Source organism: Podarcis bocagei (genome assembly GCF_964188305.1).
Source record: "Podarcis bocagei genome assembly, chromosome: 1".
Classification (NCBI taxonomy): domain Eukaryota; kingdom Metazoa; phylum Chordata; class Lepidosauria; order Squamata; family Lacertidae; genus Podarcis; species Podarcis bocagei.
Genome location: NC_138125.1, coordinates 47,470,012 through 47,492,882, shown reverse-complemented (window position 1 = coordinate 47,492,882; position 22,871 = coordinate 47,470,012). Strand labels below are relative to the sequence as shown.

Genomic DNA, 22,871 nt, shown 5'->3' with positions numbered 1-22,871 from the left:
ACTCCCTAGAAAAGACCCTGATGTTGGGAAAGATGGAGAGCACAAGGAGAAGGGGACGACAGAGGGTGAGATGGTTGGATAGTGTTCTCGAAGCTACCAACATGAGTTTGACCAAACTGTGGGAGGCAGTGGAAGACAGGAGTGCCTGGTGTGCTCTGGTCCATGGGGTCACGAAGAGTCGGACACGACTAAACGACTAAACAACAACAACAACAACAGAGTGCTGTTGTACTCATGTGCTGCTTGCAGGATTCCCACAGGCATCTGGCTGGCCAATGTGAGAACAGGATTCTGGACTAGATGGGCCCTTGGCCTGACCCAGAAGACTCATCTTAAGTTCAGATGTTTCCAAGAAGTGTATGAATCTTCCAAGTCCTGTATTTTGTTTTGTTTTTGTTTTTTAGCTGAAAAACAGCCTTGGAGGCTGCCGTCAAGGAACAGAAGAGGAGTGGGGCAGGAGGCATTGCTTAACCCTTTCCCTTCCTACCATTTTTCAGCTCAAAAGTACTACCCTCTTTGTGAGGAAAGATACAGGATTCCTGTTATCTTTTCTCACCATACAGGAAAAAAATAAGCTTGGAAATTGCAATTCTGAGCTGAGAAACAGCAGAAGGGGGAAAGGAACAAGCATCTCTGTCTCTCATTTCTCCTTTCCTCCTGTCAAATTGGTAGCAGTCAGGGGGTGCTTTTCAGTTAAAAAGGAGGGAATGAAGGAAGACTGCTCATTTTGCCTGTGTAACATCCAGTTTGGCCCTCTGGCCACTTGGAAAAGCTCTAAAAGTGCTCTTGCGCCATTTATTTGCATATGCAAACTTTGCTGAAATGGGAGAAAGAGAAGAGAACCATTTATTTAATGGAATCTACTTAATAAGCAATGGAACTTTTGCATTTGAATTACAGACGCAGGAAATGCAAAATGGGTTTTCATTGTCTTGTGAAAATGGGCTAAGTGTTCTCAAGAGTGTGAAGATATATAGCTCCTGTTGGTTTTTTTTACTTGGGAGCAACAAAACATTGCCAACTAACCAGGCAAAAAAAACCTGTGCTGACCTGCTCTTTTGCTTTTATGTTTGATGTGCAGGAATCAGGGAGGTGAAACTTTTCACCAACAGAAAAGAAACATTATTACCTATTAATGTTTGCACATCCAGCTGCTGAGCTGTAGCTGTCCGATGAAAAAGCTGGCCGCAATCTTTGGCTGGTTTTTCATGGTTGATGACACCATGGTGCTACTTGCAAGAACGGAGAAAACCTCACAAAATGAAGACACACACACACACACACACACACACACACACACAGTCTGTAAGGTCCAATCCTTGGCCTGAGGCAGGAAGAAGTGAAATGCTTTAGAAGCATCAAATTCTTTATGCAAAGGTTCAGCATAGGATATGCAAAGAGCAGGTCACTCCTGTAAGAAGTCTAACAGCTGCTATTTCCTCCTTAGGGGGAAAAAGGGCAGCTCAAAAGGGTTGTTCTCTACCAAAGGTCCTCCCAATTTCCACCACTGAAGAACCATGGATCCTGTTAAAAGTTCACTGCCCCCCCCCAAATTAAGCCAGGAGCCCATCCATGTGTGTGTGTGTTTTTTCCAGGGTGGGGTTACTACTAATAATAATAATAATAATAATAATAATAATAATAATAATAATAATAATTTTTTATTTATACCCCGTCCTCTCTAGAATCATAGAATCATAGAATCATAGAGTTGGAAGAGACCACAAGGGCCATCGAGTCCAACCCCCTGCCAAGCAGGAAACACCATCAGAGCACTCCTGACATATGGTTGTCAAGCCTCTGCTTAAAGACCTCCAAAGTAGGAGACTCCACTTTGGAGGTCTTTAAGCAGAGGCTTGACAACCATATGTCAGGGTCGGGCTCAGGGCGGCTAACAAGCAATAATAAAAACAAGTTGAATGAATACAATTTAAAAACAAGATTAAAATACAACATTAAAATATTGAAACATTAAAATATTAAAATGCAGCCTCATCACAGGAGGAGAAAGGAAAAAGAAAGAGGGGAAGTACTTATGTCACTACTGTACTTCTGATTCTTCATTCTGAGATTTCTCAGACTAGTTCTACGCCAACTTTGAGTTACTGCATTTTGCCACTGCCTTCTGTGTCCTGTGAATCAGCAGTGTGGTATTATTACTATTTTGAGAGGAGTGGCTTCCGTCCTGCAGAACCAGTTTGGCACCTTTTCCCTCCCCTCCCTTCCCCCATTCCATCTTTGGCTTTACAGTGGAATTGTGGGAAGGATGCTTTCCCTTCCATTTTGTTCTCCTTGGGCTAATGGTCATGGAAATGACAGTCCCATTTTTAAAAAAAATTATGGATGCTCCTTCTCACTGCACACCTGCACATCAAGTTTTCAATAAATAATGCTGCTATCTGTGCTGCTTCCGTGAACTGATGCAGGACGAAGGCTGAACTGCTGGCCCTGCAGGGGATGGCACAGGGAAAGGGTGGAGGGATCAGGCATAAACATGGAGGGAGAGAAGCAGCAAGGAGGGGGGGGGGGGCTCTGGCAGAGGACATGGAGAACAGGGCTTGTGAAGAAGGCGCCAAAAGCCTCGGTAACTGGCAGTCTTTACTATTGTCATACACACACACACACACACACACACCATGCCTCTAACTCTTGTGGTTATTCCAGTCCCCTGATGGGAACTGCATTTTATGAGGAGCTCACATTGTGTACCTTGGCTGGAGCGGATGGCGCTGTGGTCTAAACCACTGAGCCTCTTGAGCTTGCCCATCAGAAGGTCGCCGGTTCGAATCCCTTTGATGGGGTGAGCTCCTGTTGCTCTGTCCTAGCTCCCGCCAACCTAGCAGTTTGAAAGCACGCCAGTGCAAGTAGATAAATAGGTATCTGAGGGGTCAGAAGTAGTGACATCAACAGAAAAGGAGGTGAGCATCATGTGGCTTCTGTCATGGTGTTCCATTGTGCCAGATGTGGTTTAGTCATGCTGGTCACATGACCCGGAAAACTGTCTGTGGACAAACCCCAGCTCCCTCATTTTATGCGATATGAGCACCACAACCCCATAGTCACCTTTGACTGGACTTAACTGCCCTGGGGTCCTTTACTTTTTACCTTGGCTGGAGTTGGAGGGTCCCCATCAGGGACTGGTGCAGCCAGATGCAGACTAGTTGCTGCTCACTGAGTGAATGGTGACACTACATTAAGGTGAAGGCAGCCTGGCTGGCTGTTACTATAGAGCCAGCATGCAGAAAGGACCACAAATATATTTTCAAAACTAGGTGGGTGTGAGAAAACAGCATAAAAGGGGTGCAATACCCAACGTCTGCACACATGCACTATACACTGGCAGAGGAACAGGGATGGGTGGGGTGCCATTGAGGCTGGGCCCCCCTGGTGCTGGGCGCCACGCCCCCACTGGTGGCAGTGTGGGCCACGCCTCTGGGATGCACATCACACCCCCTGGCACACAAGGTTGACCAATCCTGACTTAGTCCGTGTCAACACCAGACAGAGTTTGCTCCCCTCTTTTAAAGCTTTCTTATTTTAGCAGGAATCTGAGGCACACACAAACTTCACAGCACCCTTGCTTGACTCCTGATTCAAACTCTTAGCTCTGCTCACCACCCTGACTCCATGCAAATACAGCGGGTGCCATCAGGGCAGGACTTTCAGGCACGGTTCAGGGCCCCAGTCGGTAGAATGAGCAGCAGGGCTGACTTACCAGTTTTGAAGTAAGTAGAACAGTGCACATTACCATCTAAAGACTGGTGGGAATAGGCGCATAAGATCATTCAGTCCAGAGTCTAAAAACAATCATCTTATAGTTTTAAGTATATCTAAGTTGTTGACACCTGCTGATTCAAAGTCAGAAGAGACAGTTGCCAAATCTACCAATTTCCCACAGTGCTAACATACAGGAAGTAGAAGTAGCCCTCACTGAATCTGATTAATCTCTCTCTTCCACAGCCATAGCAGCTTGTTATTCACACCATGCACCCTTGAGCATGCTCTTGCAAGTATATGCTACCCAAAATGGTGCCACACAGAGGGCTCTGCGGGCACAGGGAAAGAATAAAAGCTCTGGGGCTAAATATAGGTTCCATGCAACTTGTGGAAAGCAGTTTGGGGAGAGGGGAATTTATAGCTGATAAGCAGTGGGGCAGGAGTGTACGCTCTCTCTGCCCAACATTTCTTCCCTCTGGGTCTCTCTCTCACACAAGGCCCCACTGCAGCATTCGAAAGGAACATTTGGAACCTTCTGGGGGTTAAGGCTGCTTAGCTCATCTGCTTTGCATGCAAAAGGTCCCGGGTTAAATCCCTGGCATATCCGGAGGGTGCTGGGAAGACTCCTTGTCTGAAACCCTGGAGAGCTGCTGCCAGTCAGTGTAGACAATACTGAACTAGATGGAGCAATAATCTTAACTCAGAATAAGGCAGCTTTTACACATATGGTCCTGCATACCATTTCATGGAGAAGATGTCACATGGAAAAATGCTGCCATGCATATAAAGCATATACAGAAATGCCAGACAGCCGCAGTTTGCAAGCAATTTCTGCAATGGAAGGAGTTTCCAAAAGTCCTGCCATGAGATCACAGAAATCTCTGTGGCAATGTTTAAATCAGAGGTGGGGAACCTGAGGCCACGGAGGTTCATGCATCCTCTCAGGCTTCTCCTGTGAGCTCTCCCTAGGCCTCATTCCTCGTTGGTCCTGCTGCAACCATCAAGCATTTTTGTGTAGCTGGAATGTATCCTTGAACTCTGATATTGCCTCTTGCTTATCTGGACCGAGGAGAGGGGGTGAGTAAAACTACCCTACTGAACATGCTTTAAAAAAAAATAATGTTGATCCATCTATTTTTGCCTCTGACCTAGGGCCGGATTTAGGTTTGATGAGGCCCTAAGCTACTGAAGGTAAAGGGGCCCTTCATATGTCCAGCTGCCCTTTGTCAACAACAAATTGTCGCTGTTTTTTTTTTTGTTTTTTTTTTTGTTGAATATATGCTATATGGTAATTTATGGACCGAATAGGTATCTAAAGCCATTTGCACATAACAAAATATGTGATATTTTAGGGAGCAGGCTAGCAGGCGGGGCCCATTACTTACATCATAGGAGCCTACACAGCACAAAACACTGCTGCTGTATGTAGGTTTTATTTATTTGTTTTTTATCTTATATTTCGGAAATGTGTATCCAGGTTTTTTTCCTTTAAATTTTTTTGGGGGCCCCAAGAGAGTAGGGCCCTAAGCTATAGCTTGTTTAGCTTATATGTAAATCTGGCACTGCTCTGACCCCACCCACCACTCATATATGATCCTCAATAAGTTTCCCAGAAGGTAAATATGTGGCCTTAGGGCTGGAAAATGTTCCCACTCATGATTTAAATGATGCCTACAACTAGATGCTTTCCAAAGGAAAAACCCAATGAGTCCTGCCCAATGGGTTATAATCCGGGGAATGGGGAGTTACAAGATATCAGTGAAGTAAAAGGAAATCAGTCTTGGACAAAGAAAGCAAGGTTTTGATAAGCTGTTGTAATACAAGCGAAGAAGTGGCATGGATACCAGAAGGAATAAAAAATCCAAATATTAGGGCCAATTACAGGGAAATTGTTAAGAGATGAGAGACAGAATTTCAAATTTAACATAGCAAATGAATGGAAGTCATTTACTACAAATGAATAAAACGAAAACAGAGGAGAGCTTGGTGCTGTTTTCTTTATTCACAAAAAAAGCGGCAGTCAGGGGTGAGCTGTAAGGTAGCCAGTTATGCAGATGCTGCTGCATTATTCAGGATTGTGAAAACCCAAACAGACCTCAAAGGCCTCCAAAATAATTTCCAAAAGTGGGTGAACGGGCAACAAAATGACAAACATGTCAGCATAATGTTATGCACATTAGGACAAAACAATCAAACTTCACATACGCACTGATGGGATATGAACTGGCAGTGACTAATCAGGAAACAGATCTTGTAGTCCAAGTTTCCATCATCTGTGACTATTAAATTACATGCTATTCACTAGTTCATTCACATGAAGCTGACGGATAGCACTAGACACAGAATTTGCTCTCAGCTGACCAAACCAATTAGTTCTTCAAAGCATAAAATGTGGAGGGCTGACAGGGTTGCCAGCTTATTCACTGGCCCTGGCTCCTGTGCCACTAACAGCAACTCGATCTATGCAAATGCAAGCTGGATAGAGGCCAAGAGCCAAAAATGTGGATGGTTATTTAAATTCAGTGGGCTTCTCTCACATCTGCAGCTTCTGAACAGGTGCCCAGCTTCTCTGTGCAATTTCCTTCCCCTCTCAGGAGGGTGCAATTTCTGAGTGGAGGTGTAGTGGGTGGGTGCGCGCGCACACACAAACACACACACACACATGTGCTTATCCCTTTCCCTGGTGACTCTTTTTCTGTTCAGAATTCCCTTGCCCATGGAGTCCTGTGTGCTTATTCATTTGTTTTATTTGTTCTTTACATTCCCACCTTTCTTCCAAGGTGCCCAGGGTGCCATGCATCATTCTACCCTCTTCATTTTATCCTCACAACAAGGTAGTAGGTTTGGCTTCAAGACATTGACTAGCTAAAGATCACCACATGAGCTTTATTTTTTATTTTTTCTTCCATAACAATGTTTATTTTTTGGCCATAAAAAATGTTACTTGACGAAACCTTCAAAAAGCAAACAAACAAAACCGGACAACTAAATTTCTTAGCACCGTTAAAAAACAACAACTTTCCCCCCAAAATAGTTATTCTCTCATTTCTCCATCTTCTTCTTCTTCTTCTTCCACACCCCTTATATAAAGGACATTATTGCACCTTATCAGAACTTCACCAAGGTGTCCAGATAATGCACCATCAATATATTCTTCTGTATTGGCAAGCTGCATGTTCATGTAGCAATTGATGTAGACGAGGTAGCCTTTGTATTTCATCCCCCACTTCAGCTTCACCATCACTGGCTTCCCAGTCAGCCCGTTTAGGAAGGGCTTTGGATTGAGAGGCAGACTCATAGCAACCAGACCAACCTAAGGGCGGCTGCGGCAACAAAAAAATTACTCGCAGGCCACCATGTGAGCTTTATGAGGATTTGAATGCTGGTCTCACAGGTACCAATGTGAGAAAGCTGTCACCTTTTCCCTTTTCTTGCGAGGAATCCTATTTGGAATAAGGGAATTTCCCTTTAAAAAAGGGAAACGTTGACAGCTATGCCCCTACACTGGCTGCCGGAAGCACACGCTGTTAGTGTTTTGTAAACCTAACAGCGACCCTGTAGAAATAGGTAGTTGGCAGGGGGGGTTATTTAGGGAAAGGGTTAAGTACATCTTTGTACCATCCCCTTCCCATTTTCTGGCTGAAAACCAGAACCTCCAAAGGCTGCTGCCGCCGCCGCCGCCTCTTCTTCTTCTTCTTCTTCTTCTTCTTCTTCTTCTTCTTCTTCTTCTTCTTCTTCTTCTTCTTCTAGCACCTGCTACCAGGGCTTCCTCACATTTGTGTGTAGTTTGCCTCTGTCTCCTCTCACTGGCTTTCCCTCAGGCCTGTGGATGAACCACTCCCCTCCTGCCTTTTCCAGGCAACTTCTTGCTTCTTTTCTTTTTGCAGTCTTCTCCTTCCCTGGGCCTGCCACTCGGTGTCCAAGCAGCTAAGCCAATGACAGTAACATCAAGCGAAGCTCCTCTTAAGCGGCAGTCCAAACCACACTTTCCTGTGAGTAAGCCCAGGAATTCAATAGGGCCTAATTCTAAGTAGACATGGTTAGGATTGTGCTGTTAGTTAGCCTTTGGAACATAGTGTTTTGGAATATACATTGGAGGGCAGGAGGAAGAAGTCTGTCATCACGATAACAATAGATATTTTTCATGATTAGTTACTAACCTCTGTCTGGCTAGAAATATTCCCCAAGACTAAATGCTTGTAGAAGATTTCCGTTCTTCAGGTGGTAATGAGCTGAAACATCAGCCGATGGGGCTGCGCCTCTTTCAACCACCACAAGAATCACTCTCAGTCTCTGTAAAGTGGGGTACAATGCCAAATGCATAAGGCCCCAGTCACAAGCAGCCACCCAATAGCTATTTCTGGAACTAGGTAATGCCTTAAGGGAAGCCCCCTGATTTGCAAAATGGCATGCTGGGTTATAACCATCATCCCATGTGAAGGTGACCAGGAAAAAGAAACTCTCTGGTTGTTAAGCAGCCCATTGTCAATCTCTCAGATAAAACTGACCCAGGAATAGAATAGAGTGGTACCTCAGGTTACAGACGCTTCAGGTTACAGGCTCTGCCAACCCAGAAATAGTACCTCGGGTTAAGAACTTTGCTTCAGGATGAGAACAGAAATAGTGCTCCGGCGGTGTGGCAGCAGCAGGAAGCCCCATTAGCTAAAGTGGTGCTTCAGGTTAAGAACAGTTTCAGGTTAAGAACAGACCTTCAGAACAAATTAAGTTCTTAACCTGAGGTAGCACTGTAAAAGGCATTGGGAGGGAAAAGGAGAGGATTAAGGTATTATTTAAATCCGGGTTGACCAATCTCAGAACTTCTGAACCCCAACACACCACTGTCATGGCAAGACTCAGTCCTGGAAGATGTGCAGTAAGACGGGGACACTGAGCATGTGCAGAATGCATTTTCCTCAGCACTAAGAAACCATGACCAAACCCATAAATCTGGAATTGAGACAACAAGGGGGGGGAAGTGTAATGCAAGTTATAATCAATATTAGGCAATTAAGCTTTTAGCATAATATTTCAATATTTAGTGCAGGTGAGACCAACAGATCTATGTAAGAGCAGCAAGGTGAGCTGTATTACTTCCATTGCTAGAAGCGAATTATTATTTGCCCTTCATCCTGCAAAATGTTGGCTATAATTCCCATTTATTTCAGTTGGGTTACTTATAAGAAGTAAGGCTAAGCAGTTCTTAGCAAACTGGGATCTTTCGCAACATTGATCCCATAAACTGAATAAAGATAAAACCATTTTGTTTTAGTACCTCCATTCAGTGAAGAATTGGCACGCCCTGTAACTAGACTCTGCAGAATTAAAAAATATAACATTGAACACCAGCTTTTGATGAAATATAAATAATTGGGTGAAGCAGCCCACATCAGTAACACCCCAAAAGAGTTGCCTGAGGAGCAAGTGCCATAAGAAACCAGTCAAGATTCAGTGGAAACACCCTGTTGTGATTACATTCACACCATACGGCTGTGGAATTTGTCATCTCATTCTCTGCCAAGATGCAACAGTTCTGGGCACTGCTGAACATGCCATCAAATGATTCACAGCGGCTGAAGTTGTATTTTGCTTACATTACAACACCCAGCCAGGGAAAGTGTGACCTAAGATGCATTTTGCTGAACTTCATCAGCTATTCCCATATGAGGGGAGAATTGGTGTATTGGAGGCCATGCCAAAAACTTCAGAGACACTAAATTAAATCCTTCCTTGAGGCCATTGGCTTGGAATCTGTGGCTCGAACGGGCTCTTTTAGGCTATAAACCATGTCATGAAAAATTCCTGACCAGGGCTTCTTGCAGTGGTTTAAGAGAGAACTATTTAAAATTTGATTACAACATGCTTCTCCTTTGTTATGTTCTCATTCAAAAGGAAAATAAACTATTGCTTTTCTACGCCATCCCACTTCTCTTGTTCTGGGATCAGAAGGCTACTACCGTGTTACAACTTGTGCTCCTCAAACAGTTCCAGCAGAGAAAACTAATGGAATTGGTTAGTTATTCATCACACAGGTAGCGAGCGCACTGTGGCCTCCTGGACAGAGTTGTGGCTTTGGATGCTTCCCTAATGTCACAGCATTATTGCAGTCTGGAGGGACAAAAAGAAACCATAACCTCGGAACATTTGTGATATTAAAAGTTACAGGATGTTAGCAGGAAACTACGGGACATACACCTATTGCAAACAAAGCAGTATGCCCCCCACCCAAGAGCCAATGCTATTGAAAGTATGAGAGCCAGTGTGGTGTAGTGGTTAAGAGCGGTAGACTCGTAATCTGGTGAACTGGGTTCGCGTCTCTGCTCCTCCACATGTAGCTGCTGGGTGACCTTGGGCTAGTCACCCAGTCTCTCAGACCCACTCACCCCACAGAGTTTTTGTTGTGGGGGAGGAAGGAAAAGGAGATTGTTAGCCGCTTTGAGACTCCTTCAGGTAGTGATAAAGCAGGACATCAAATCCAAACTCTTCTTTATTTATAACTGCCCATATAACACTACAAGCACAAATCAGTTTGGATTTCAATAAGTAGTCCTCTAACCTCTCCCACAAACTCTCACTCTCTTCCTCTGATAGCATACACTATGCAAGCGGTTTTCAACCAGTGTCCTGTGGCACCCTGGGGTGCCTTGAATGATGGTCAAGGGGTGCCGCAGGCAGCACTGGCCTCTGTCCCTCTTTCCTTCCCTCCCCCTCCTCTGATGCCCTTTCACATCTGGTGCCTCTGGAAGGGATGGGGTGGCAGCTCAGAGACCAGGGGTGGCAGCAGCAGCTGCCCGGAAGTCTCCCAAAGAGAGGGGAGTGGAGAGGAGGCTGAGTGAACACTCCACGAGGGAGGGTGTTAGGAAAAGGGTGAGACGCTGCCAGCTCTGTAGGCAAGGGGTGACATAACTGGGCTCCTTAACCCCACAGGGGCACCAAAGGAGTTGGTCAAGGGAGCCGTGGACTCAGAAAGGTTGAAAACCTCTGCCACTGGTCTTCAACTGGTGGGTCATGGCTTGACCTGATTCAAAGCGGGTCACTGTAGAAGCACTACCACCATGCAAATATATGGTAAAAGATGAAGAAATGGATCCCCAAATGCATGTTTGGGCCCTGGAAAAGTTGAAGATACCTGCCCTATGCAACCCCACAATACTTGCTTGTTTCTGATTAATATTGGTTTGGTGTTGTTTCTACTAGTTTAGCCTATGAGTTGTTCACATGTTTCTGTTCCGAATAGAACACCCTGTGATTATCACAAAGGAGTGTACAATGTGACGTGTGAATTGTTATTAGGCAGTCCTATTTCATAACTTGCTCGCTGCACTATTAAAGGATTGATAAAGAAAGCAAATTGCTGAAGCTGGTTATACTGCCCGGATGTTGTCTCCAGACCTCACTGAAGCAGCAGTCGAATGACCAGAAACTGAATTAGAAAGTGTAGGGTAACTGACAACATACATCAAAACACTCACAAAACCACATGCCTAGATTGCAAACATGTGATCAGAACACAGACTGATAAAATCTAGAGTCCATTGCTTAATAATCCATTGTGATTCATCTCCCAGGATAAGTGTGCAATGTGGAAAGCCCACTTCATCTCATAACACCCTCAGAAGTTACATTGTACTTAAATCTCATTGAAATTGTTGAGACAGTCTCACCAGAAGTTACCTTGTCCCATTGATTTTAGTCATACTTAAGTGCAAGAACCCATTATTTCTGCAGACTTTCTTTGAAAAAGATTGAATGTGGAACCCATTTAACACAATTCGAAAACTTTCCCCAAATATGTTCCCCATTACTATGAAAATCCTTTCCTCTAACACCCCCACAAATAGGGAGGATTTGTAGCTTAGAATTCTTGCAACAATTTTGATTTCCATGTCCCTTGAATGTTATTCCCATCCAAGGCTATTATTGGGGCTTTGGGGCGGGGGGGGGGGAGGAGAATACAGTATGTATAAACAAATGTAGAGGCTTTGAGAAATTCCTTTCCCACCCCATGACAAATTTATGACGCCAACTCCATCGATGGGCTGTGCAAGACTTGAATTTTGAGGAAACAAATTACAAAAGCACTAAGCAACTAATCAGGGACGCAGGTGGCACTGTGGGTTAAACCACAGAGCCTAAGACTTGCCGATCAGAAGGTCAGTGGTTTGAATCCCCGCGACGGGGTGATCTCCCGTTGCTCAGTCCCTGCTCCTGCCAACCTAGCAGTTTGAAAGCACGTCAAAGTGCAAGTAGATAAATAGGTACCGCTCTAGCGAGAAGGTAAACGGCATTTCTGTGCGCTGCTCTGGTTCGCCAGAAGCAGCTTAGTCATGCTGGCCACATGACCCGGAAGCTGTACGCCGGCTCCCTCAGCCAATAAAGTGAGATGAGCGCCGCAACCCCAGATTCGGTCACGACTGGACCTAATGGTCGGGGTCCCTTTACCTTTACCTTTAAGCAACTAATCAAGTCATTCATGCAACTAAATAAAAGGGGAACCTGTCATTTTCCAGATTCCCCAATAGTACACCCTTCCCCCAGCTCATAGCAGTTCTCATTTCCTATCTCTAGTCCATTTCGTTCAGCATCCACATCCACTCACATATCTTGTGGCTATATTTATCCAACACTTTTCCAAGAGGTCAAAGATACAAGGATGACAGAGCTTTACTGATTAGGATGGTTTTGCTTCTGAAACAAATTATAAGTGGGATGCATTTCAAAAAGCATTTCTAAATGTCGAGAGCCACAGAAGTTAAGAATGTAAGAAGAGCCTTGTTGGACCAGTGAGGGCTGCCTGGAGCCTTTGTTACATATATTTAAGCAGTGGGGGGAAACATTTCTCTTCTCCCAGGCCATTGACTAATTTAATCATCAATGTGGGGTGGGGATATTGTTTTTGTTTGTTACTATGTTATGTATTTTGTGTTTTTATATCATGAACTGCCATGTGATCCTTGGATGAAGGGCGGTATAGAAATTTAATACAGGCAATGACCAATTTAGGCACATCCAAATGACGCGCAATCACACATGCATAGCACTGAACCTGGAAGTAGTCCCAAAATGTCATAAAAATGTCACAGAAAGGGCTGGAATGGGGCAGCACGGGAGTGAAGTCAAACCATTGGGTAGCATCACTGAATTGACATCCCCAATGTACAAGCCTGGGCAGTGTGGATGGAAGTCCTGGGCTGCCCAGACAATAGGACCCCCCTCTCAGCCTTCTTCAAGTGGTCCAAAGAAAGCAGAGCAATATGTTTGGCACCAGCTTGGTTGCAGTTGTTGTCAGAAGGAAGCATACAATACGCCATCCAACCAAGCGTCTTGGGGACCAGATTTGTGAAGGGTTTACTCCTTAATCTTTTCTTCTCCTGCAGATAGCGTGCAGGGCAGCAGAGGTTTGGGATCAGAGTTTTCCTTCTCCTAGATGGGCTACCCTCCCAGGTTGGCAAGCCCCATGAGCCCCATCTGCTTACATTAAACAGTGGCAATTGTCACTTGCATAATTGCTAACACAGCAGAGCTGTTGCTTTAGCATAATATTTTGGATTGGCTCATGACCACCATCAGATTGTGACAATGTGCTGTTATTCTCCATCCCAGCTGCATCTCTGCTGGCACATTGCTCCATAGATTTAAGCCTCAAGACTCTTTTTTTTTTTAATGATTAACATCTGCTGAAAGGACTACTCAATGCCAGACTTGTGTTTTTGAACCAGCAAGCAGGTAGCTATTAAACTCCAGTGGTTTTTTGTTTGTTTGTTTTTTTAAAAGTACAATTATCTTCATCTGTACTTCATCACAGTGCAGGTTTAGATCAAGGCATGATCATATTTAGGGGGTCTTTTTGTTTCCTTCACCAATGAGACTCCTCAGGCTTGGTTCAGACACACAGCAACCACCTCCATGCAAATGAACTAGTCCAGGCTGGCTTGGACACTTCTGTGTGACTACATTCTTCTTTTTTATTCTTTGTTTTCAGGCCTGTTAAGCCTGGCAATAGTTTGAGGCATGTTAGTTACTAAGCACATGATGGCTGCTGATTTCATCAGCACACACACAAGAGGACTCTCAGGGCACCGTAAGGACTAGCAGATATATTGTGGCTTAAGCTTTCATGTGCTATGCTCCATTTTGTCAGGTGCATGACATGTTATCCCAAATTTTGTGTGTGTGTGTTGGTACACATATGTATGTATTCCACATAAACACTGAGTTGTACCCAATTCTGCTAGTATGACCAGAAGGGACACTTGCCCCAATGAACTCTCGACCTGTCTCCCCACTCTCGGCTCCTGCTACCCTCAAAAGGCCACTTCCAGTGTTCACGGGATGCAGAGCACTACAGGAGATGGGGTGTGTAATAGTCTGCAATCAGGCAAAAGCATCTTTGGTCAGCAGAGAAGAGCAATACCCTGCTCCACATCCCAGCCCTTTACTAAGGACCCCTGACTTAACTGAGGAGAGGTTTTTGGAAGGTAGCATAGGCCTGTAGGGGAGGAAAAGGGTGGGAATTCCCTAGTGCAAGCAACATTTACGCTGGCATTCCCAAGGAAATACTGAGGAAATTGTAAAGAGTGGAGCCTGTGAAAGTGAACAGTCATTCATTTTGTGGTTGTTTGTTTACATTGGAGGCTGATTCTCTCTCCCAATGAGATCAGAATGGAGATCACCAACCAGGAGGAAGATTGCATTGGTGAGGCTGCCTACGGACCATACATTTAAAGCACATGTCTTCCCCCAAAGAATCCTGGGAAGTGTAGTTTACCCCTCAAAAAGCTACAATCCCCAGGATTCTTTGAGAAGAGTCATGTGCTTTAAATGTATGGCATGTACGTAGCCTTGGGCACCGACCCCTGGTAGTATAGCAGGAACAGAGGGGAATTCTATAAAACTTTCTTAGCACTTCTCATGAGCAGGAACCGCAGGAGATTGCTGGGAGGAAGAAAGAAGGTGAGTTATCCAGGGATGAAGATGAGCTGGGGGACAAATTATGTCTTGCGTGAGCAAGGACATCTCTTCAGACTTCAGGTGGCCACAGGGCCTGGAGACAAACAGGTTGTGTATGTATAGTAGTGACCAGAGGAGGAATGACTGCTGGGAGGAGCGCAGAGAGAAAAAATACCATGATGCAGCTGCAGCAGCTGCAACAATGCATGTCTCTCCCATATTGGTCTCCACAGCAGGCGCCTGCAGCCTTTCAACAGTTTGACTTTACTCCCAAAGGCACACTCCTCCATTGTCTCCTGAGGCAGGTGGATGCCAACTGTCCCAACTGTCCACTATGAGGTCAATATCAACAACCATCAACAGACAACCAACAGAAGACACTGCAGAATCCAAATACAGGCAGTGATAAGAACATCATTTAATCCCCGCCCTCCAGGGTGTTAAAATAAGGCAATGGCAGGCAAATACAGGGTGGAGAGAGACACCCTACTGGAGACAGACAGACAGACAGACAGACAATAAGTTTCCAAAACAAGCAAATGTAAAAAGTTTCAGTTGTTTATGGCTGCTTGATCCTGCAAGTTTTGTCCAGATAGCGCCAGCTTCCCTTTCTTGATCAAAGGCAGGCCCAGAAAGGAAAAGGGAAAAATAGAAGGTGAATAAAGGAGGGTCAACAGAGATTTGGGGTCAAAAGGGAGGGAGGAGAGGGTTGCACAAACTGTCTCACATATTACTGCCTTCACCACCAGAAATAAGCCTCCCTTGAGGAGTCTATTTTTTCCAATTCAGACAAGAACAGGTAGGTAGTCCATCTTTATCCAAGGTAGGCATTTGCCCATTCTTAGCCTCCCCACCCCCCTACAGCCCAGGTTCAGGAATCCCAGCCTTCCAGCCCTCTAGATGCTCCCTGCCTCTTCGCACCGTGTGGGCAAACAAGGTGTTCAGCGGGAGAAACAACACAATGGGCAGTCACACCATTGGCTGAATCCCAGAAGAGAGGGAGGGAAAGCGGAGAAGCGCCGGAGCCACCCAAAAGGATCTGCCGAGGCATAGCTATTGTAGGAAAGGAGGAGGAGGAGGAGGAGGAGAGCACTGTGAAATTGAAAACAAACAGAAAAGGGCCCCCAGTGCCTCCAGTTGGGAACTTCAAAGTATTTCTTCCGAGTATCCGGCGGGACTGGAAATGCAGTACTTTATATTCCCCACGTGGAATTAATAGCGCTGCCTAGTTCGGTGTTAGACTGAAAACGAAGGGATTGTTATACACCAAGGATACAAAGAGTTTAAGGGGCCGTTGATTTGGGAGGTCGAGCGATAACGATGGTGACCAGGAAAACCTTTTCGAGGCCAGTTTCTTTGCTAGGGGAGACGGGGACGCCAGTTGTTTTGAGACATCACAATCAAAATGCAGAGGATGCTCGGCTCCCTTTCATTGTCAGGAAGGAAGGACACACCGGGGCTGAGACGCAGCGCGATGCGACCCCCCCCCCTGCCCCCCTTATGTGTCTTGACTGCCTTTGCCCTCATAAGCTGGCGCGATGTATATTTATATGGCCGATATATATTTATACGGTTTATCCTGATGAGCAACTTTTCCAGAAGAAAGAAACGTTCTATAGTATTTAACTGCGTTTAACTAACGCGCACTAAAAACGGCGCAAGTTGTGAATCTGGAAAATGGACAGTAACGCCACACACACACACGTACTGTACACCCATTCCTAGGAAAGCATCTTTGGTCCGCGCGCTGCCTATTGTTTCCTTTCCGATCACCCCCGCGCGGGGGGCGGTGTTGAAAGGAGAGGAGAGGGCTAATTATATTAAAAGCCTGGTTCTGCCCCTTTAAAAGAGCGGGAGAGAGTCGGCGGGGGGCGAACTCGGGGCCGCAAGATGAATTCATCGGCGGGCAGCAAAGGGCTCCCAACGGGTCACGTGGAGGGGCAGGAAATGATTGATGCACAAGGTTGCTGGGCGCGAAGAAATTTAATAGCGCCGCGCTAGGAGCGGCTTCCCACTTCTGCTACTTCGCCGGGCGCACACGCTTCGTTTGCACCAATGATGTCAGCGAGGCCCGACTCCGGATCCACCCCCCACGCGCCTCCCGCCCCCTTCCAGGCTCGCGATGAAAATATTGCCCTTCCTTCGAGGGAGCCCCTCCGGAAGTGGCTCCTCGAAAAGAAACTTCCACTCAGCCTTTATGGCTTCGTGCTGGCGGCTGTGGGCTTCGCCAAGCCTATGGCCATCGGGGCTTACTTCCGAGTAAACATGCCCGCGAGTGGTGCTGCTCTCCCAGCGGATCTCTGCAAGCAGGAGTCAAATACTGGGCTGACTCAGGTGCAAGGGTTGCATCGGGACCGCGCAGGCAATAGGGGGCAGGGCTGGCTGAGCTGTCAAGGCGGCCACTAACTGCTGCACTTGGGGGTTTCAGCAAGGAGGACTGAGCGACCTCGCCCCCCTGAAACCGACGTAACACGTGCGACTCCAAGCGAGCATAACTCCAGCTCCCTTCCACAAGTTGTAAGCGCATACTGGTTTGGGTTCACCCTCGCCCAGCCCTCAATAGTCACGAACAGGGGTGCCAACTTGAATAAAATATTGCGGGGGGTAACCCCCACCCCGCATAATCGATCACAAGATGCAGCTCACGCACACCATTTGCATGGCAATGCCCATCAACTTGGGGGGGCGGCCCCCTCAAATGGAGGGGGGGGCGAAGAGACCTCGGCCTCTGAGGAGTTGGCTCCTACGGTCACGAAGCTCACCGTCTGCTCTAATCTTACCTAGCTCTCAGGTTTGCTATGAGGATTTTTTTTAGCAATCTATTTTCATAAAAACCACGTGCGCCGCCCCGAGCCACTCTTAGGAAGGGCGAGATACGGATGTGACAAATACGGTGTTTTTAAACTTTGCTGGGAAGCTGCATCGTCCACCCGCTTTTGGCCACCGACTTTTGTGTGGCCCCGCACTCTCCTCCCTCACCATCGCAGGAAGGGGATCGCTCGCTAATGATCTGAAAATCGCAGCTGCCGCTTCCCTGACGGTCCTGCTTAGAATTCACTAAAGGAAAGGGTCTCATTATGCAAATATTTCATTCCAGAAAGGGAAAGGGGGGGAGGGGAGATGTCTGTTATTTAAATATGACAGCTCGCCGTGCATCCTCTCTCCCCAACCCCCACCGCCGTCCCAAATTAAGGCTGCATCTTCCTCGGGTTTACTCTCCCCTCCTCCCATCCATTCACATCAGCGAGTATCCCCGGAACACCCCTCCGAAGTGTGTGTGTTTTTCCCCGATCGGAGGAAGGAAGGCTGAAAGGTGGCAGGACCCCGTGCCGGATAACTTCAGCGAGTGGTAGCGAAGCAGCCCCAAAGGGGCTTCCCTCCCCTTCGCCACTACCACGCCAGGATCCCTGATCCGATCCAGTCCCCGTTGCAGCTGAGCGCCGGTTCCTTCGAGCGCAGAAGTAACCCTGAAAAGGTTAAGGAAAAACCCCGCCATCCCCAGTCGCGCTGCCAAATCCCGCTCTCCCTTTAATGCCTGGAGGGATTAAGCTGGCTGTGTGTGCTGCAGACCAGAAGGAAAAACCGGGGAGGTTCCGAAGAAAACTACCCGCCTTTAACCACCAGGGTTAGGAAGACGCACACGCACCCCGCCCCCGACGTAGTAGGGCTGCCCCCAGAACCTGCACACCGGGGCTTTCTGGATGATCTGGAGAGCAGCCAGATTTCACCCCCAATTGCACCCTGGCGGCGTCCACCGAGTGGATGCATTCCAGAATCGAGCTCCGGCATCCTCTACTTTTAAAAGCGAATATATATATATATCGAACGGTATGCAAAGCAGATCGCCGGACTTCCTGCGCTTTATCAAAAGCAACCAGCCACCAACCCGAGTCATTCATCTAGAACAAGTCGGTCTCTCTCTCCCCATACACACACACATGCAAGTGTAATGGCTAATATGTCCCTACTGTCCTGCCATGAAAAGATCCGTGCTGCCCTTTTGCCAACAACGAGCCAGCCAAACGCTGGCGACTCAAACTCCTTCCCTCCCGCAGCTTTCAAGCCATCCCCGAACTGCAAACAGGGGGGAAAACAACTCCCGAAACTGCAACCCGAGCGTTTTCCAAGCCAGTCCTTGTTTGCCCGGTTCCCACCAATCGATCTTTCTGTGCTGGACGCTGACAGCGCTGCAAAGGCAGCCCGGACGCCGCGCGCAGGACTCTGTCAAGTGCAACGCACCCCCTCGGGGATCCGTCAAAACCTTGCCGTCCCCGAGAGCCGAAAAAGCCCCGAGAGCTGCGAGCGGCGCCGGTGCCTCAGCGCCCAGAAACTCCGCTTTCTTTTCATCACCGCCAATCAATTAAGCAGGACGCGGACGTAACAATTTCTTATTAATTACCGAGCGAGAGACTTCGTGTGTGTTGCACAAAAAAGAGAGAGAAAGAGAGAGAGGAGGAGGAGATAGGAAAGAAAAGAGCGAGGAAGGATAGAGCAGCTGGGAGTCTGGAGACGCCCGGTTCAGTCTGGCAGCATGCATCGGAAAGGCGCCCTTTTTCATATTTAAACCACGCGGAATATGTACATTTTTGATTCCTACTTACGCTTTCAGGGGGTTGTGAATGACAGTCGCCATTTTGCTACAATGTAACAGAATATTGTGTCTCGGAGTTCTAAAGGTTCGCTCAGGGGAAGCGCTCGGCCAATCGAGAAAGTGGATACCGGCCCGCCGCCCAATCAAACTCCGAGGGCGGAGCCAGGGCTCTGCTAGTTATTAGGGGAGCTGTCAAAGCCCAGAGGTCACTCCCTTTCTGTGCAACTGTTAAGAGAGCAGGTCTTAAAGGGGCAGCGACGCGGCAGAGGGGCAATCGGCGCTCGAACTTAGATAGCGGGGAGTTTCAAGAGTTTTTAATAATAGTTTGGGTCTTTAAAAAAACCAAACAAAACCGCACACGCACAGAGGCGAGCGTGGGGTGGGTGTGCGCGCGCGGGGGTGAAACATAGTTCGTTCATTGTTTCCATAGCTTCTCGTTTCCCGAAGAGCATCTCCTCCAACTATTCATATGCAAGGATTGGGTTCGTGCCATTTAATCGGGGGGGGGGGGTTACATGTGTGCTGACACCCACTTCTTCAGTTGCACGTTCTAGTTGTTCGGGGTATTAAAAAACCCCAAAACAAAACATGGTGGTCTCCATTTTGTTTGCCTTGATCTCCAGCCACTTTCCCCTTTAGGTTTCTTGGAACGCCGCTCGGTAATTACAGTGACTTCAGGGCAGCACCCTTCCCCCTCCGCCAGGAATTTCTCTGTGTCAGTCATCCAACTTCTGCAGCCAGTGCACTAGTTACATAATGCACAGTGGCCAAACCGACCGCCTGTTTGTTTCACTCAAAGCAACTTTTTGGAAGCGTGATCGTCTGGGTGTAGCGTGTTGAGACCTGACCTGTCTGATCTTTTGACATGAGAAAAGGGAGCGGGAGGGAGGGAGCTTCGCCTACATTTCATTAAAGCACATACATATAAGTGCTCCGAAGCAGCGAAGGAACTTCTCGGAGGCAGCAGATCTTCTGACTGCAAGGGAAAGGAGTGGAGACAGAGCCCTATTTCTGGGTAAGACACCAAGACGTCTGAGTTTACCTGTGGCTAATTACATGAGTCTGCAAATGAATTACCCAGAAGAGGAGCTGAAAGATTTTTGATGTGTCTAAAGGCTGAAATCATACCCACTTGAGAGTAAGCTGAAATCCCATGCATGCTTACTTGGCAGTGAAGCCTATGGAACTCAATGAGACTAACTTTTGAGTGAACACACTCAGCAGGCATGTATGTGAAACCTAATCACTGGACGTTTGAGGACTGAACTGTTAAGGACACTTTGGGTACTTCCAGATAGGGACCTGGTATCATAAATGAGTCGTCGGGATCTACTTTCTCTCTCTCTCTCTCTCTCTCTCTCTCTCTCTCTCTCTCTCTCTCTCTTGTGTGTGTGTGTGTGTGTGTTAGACATGCTAGCTAGCTTCCACACATTCCTCTCCCCACCCCTGTAATGGATATTCACGGGTGTTCTACTACTTGTCATCCACACCAGGGTTGTTGCTTTTTGGTCTCTCCCCTCAGTTACTTTTCCCCTGGCATCCACTACCTTTTTAAATTACAGGCATGAACACAGGTATTTCTATACCTCTGCATACCTGAAGAAATTGCATCCTAAGAATTGTACATGAGCCAGCATAGCCAGCCTTGTTCAGCTAGCTACCATGTTTTATTGGGGGCAAAATGAAGGGTGGGGCTTTGGACAGGGGATAATTTTTAAAATACTGTGGGTCTTGTCAAATACCTCTGTGTTTGTTTGTTTGTTTGTTTTTTAATTAAAGGGGGGTCAGGGGTTCATACAGTGATTACAACCTCTCAGGAGATATTGAGAGAGTCTCTCCTCCAAACCAGATGTGAGGCAATCAGTAGAAATAGGAGTCTTGTATTGTTATCTGGGGCAACTGGAAACAAAACGGGACAACCTACTGAAACAATAGGGACAACACGAGTGCCACTGTTTTTGGACTACAACTCCCATCATCCCTCACTAGCAAGACCAGTGGTCAAGGATGATGGGAATTGTAGTCCAAAACAGCTGGAGGCCCAAGGTTGGGGAACACTGGTCTAAACCACAGAGCCTAGGGCTTGCCGATCAGAAGGTCAGCAGTTCGAATCCCCGCAATGGGGTGAGCTCCCGTTGCTCAGTCCCTGCTCCTGCCAACCTAGCAGTTTGAAAGCACGTCAAAGTGCAAGTACATAAATAGGTACTGCTCTGGCAGGAAGGTACACGGCGTTTCCGTGCACTGCTCTGGTTCGCCAGAAGCGGCTTAGTCATGCTGGCCACATGACCCGGAAGCTGTACGCTGGCTCCCTCGGCCAATAAAGCAAGATGAGCGCCGCAACCCCAGAGTCGTCTGCGACTGGACCTAATGGTCAGGGGTCCCTTTACCTTTACTGAAACACATGACAAAACACTCACCCTAAAAATTGCACTAACAAGCTGGGAGCAGTTGCAGGTGTACACTGGGCTAGTTTTACATATCTGATTTTCCACATTAAGGGGAAATCCAGACTAAATGTAAACAAACAAACAAACAAAAATACTTGACCTTATGTTTGTTTGTTTGTTTGTTTGTTTACATTACAATGTCATGTGGATGCAGGGTGGGTGGGTGTGAAATTGTGAGCATAGCAGCAACAATTTCACAATAAACTCCCATCTGGAAGTACCCTTGGTTAAGTCAGGCTTCCTCAACCTCAGCCCTCCAGATGTTTTTGGCCTACAACTCCCATGATCCCTAGCTAGCAGGACCAGAGGTCAGGGATTATGGGAACTGTAGTCTCAAAACATCTGGAGGGCCGAGGTGGAGGAAGCCTGGTTAAGATAAACGCCCCACTAGACTCAGAGAGACTCATTTCAGAATAAATATGCATCACAGAAACATAGGGAACTGCTCTATACCAAGACTGACTATTGGCCTCTCTGGCTCAGCCTGCACTGACTAGGCAGCTGTGCCCCAGGGCTTCATACAGAGAGACTCTCTCTGCTGTGTTTGGAAATACTGGGGATTGAACCTTGGGTCTTCTGCCTGCAAACTTAAAAATTAACAGAGGAGCGGTGGAGAGAAGCTTGGGTGAGTTGTGTGGGGAGTCCCTGAGGGCTGAATCTAGTACAGGGGCTACAGCAGTCATAGGCAAACTCAGCCCTCAGCCCTCCAGATGTTTTTGGCCTACAACTCCCATCAAGCCTGACCACTGGTCCTGTTAGCTAGGAATCATGGGAGTTGTAGGCCAAAAACATCAGGAGGGCCGAGTTTGCCTATGCCTGGGCTAGAGGTTTCCTGTCCCTGCTTTAGATGGCAGAGTATATTATTCATCTTACTTCAAAATGTGGCAAATCAGCCCTGGGACATTTGGAGGCCCTCCTATGAAGTGGAGTCCTGAGCTTTGATTGTGAGCAAGGAACTTGTTCCAACACAATGCTCCATCTGTGGTCCTGTAAGCCGTACGTCTGGCTGGCTGTAGTTCTGCACATGCTCTTAACTCAAGAGGGATGATCTGTTGGGAACAGATTCCCAACAGTTTTGAACAACGCCCCCTATGAATGGAGTTTGTACCCTACTACTGTGGGAATGATGGCATCCTCTAAAATAGTGGAGGGTATGACTATTACCCAGG

At 46.9% G+C, this 22,871-nt stretch overlaps 1 protein-coding gene and 1 pseudogene across 3 annotated transcripts in view; both read right to left on the bottom strand.

Annotated features, from left to right (window-relative positions):
- DPF3 (double PHD fingers 3) overlaps window positions 1–19,351 on the bottom strand; it is a 195,158-nt gene extending 175,807 nt beyond the window's left edge. For both annotated transcript variants that reach the window (XR_014005920.1, XM_081186344.1), the window contains exon 1: window positions 19,266–19,351. Coding sequence is in view for 1 of the 2 variants with exons in the window: in XM_081186344.1 (XP_081042470.1) it covers window positions 19,266–19,297 (32 nt within the window). In the remaining variant the exon portion in view is untranslated. The remainder of the gene's footprint in view (window positions 1–19,265) is intronic.
- On the bottom strand, window positions 6,692–7,089 carry LOC308584704 (small nuclear ribonucleoprotein F pseudogene; annotated as a pseudogene). Its single transcript has one exon. The product of its transcript is annotated as a small nuclear ribonucleoprotein F pseudogene (transcript).
- Window positions 19,352–22,871: the final 3,520 nt, after the last annotated feature.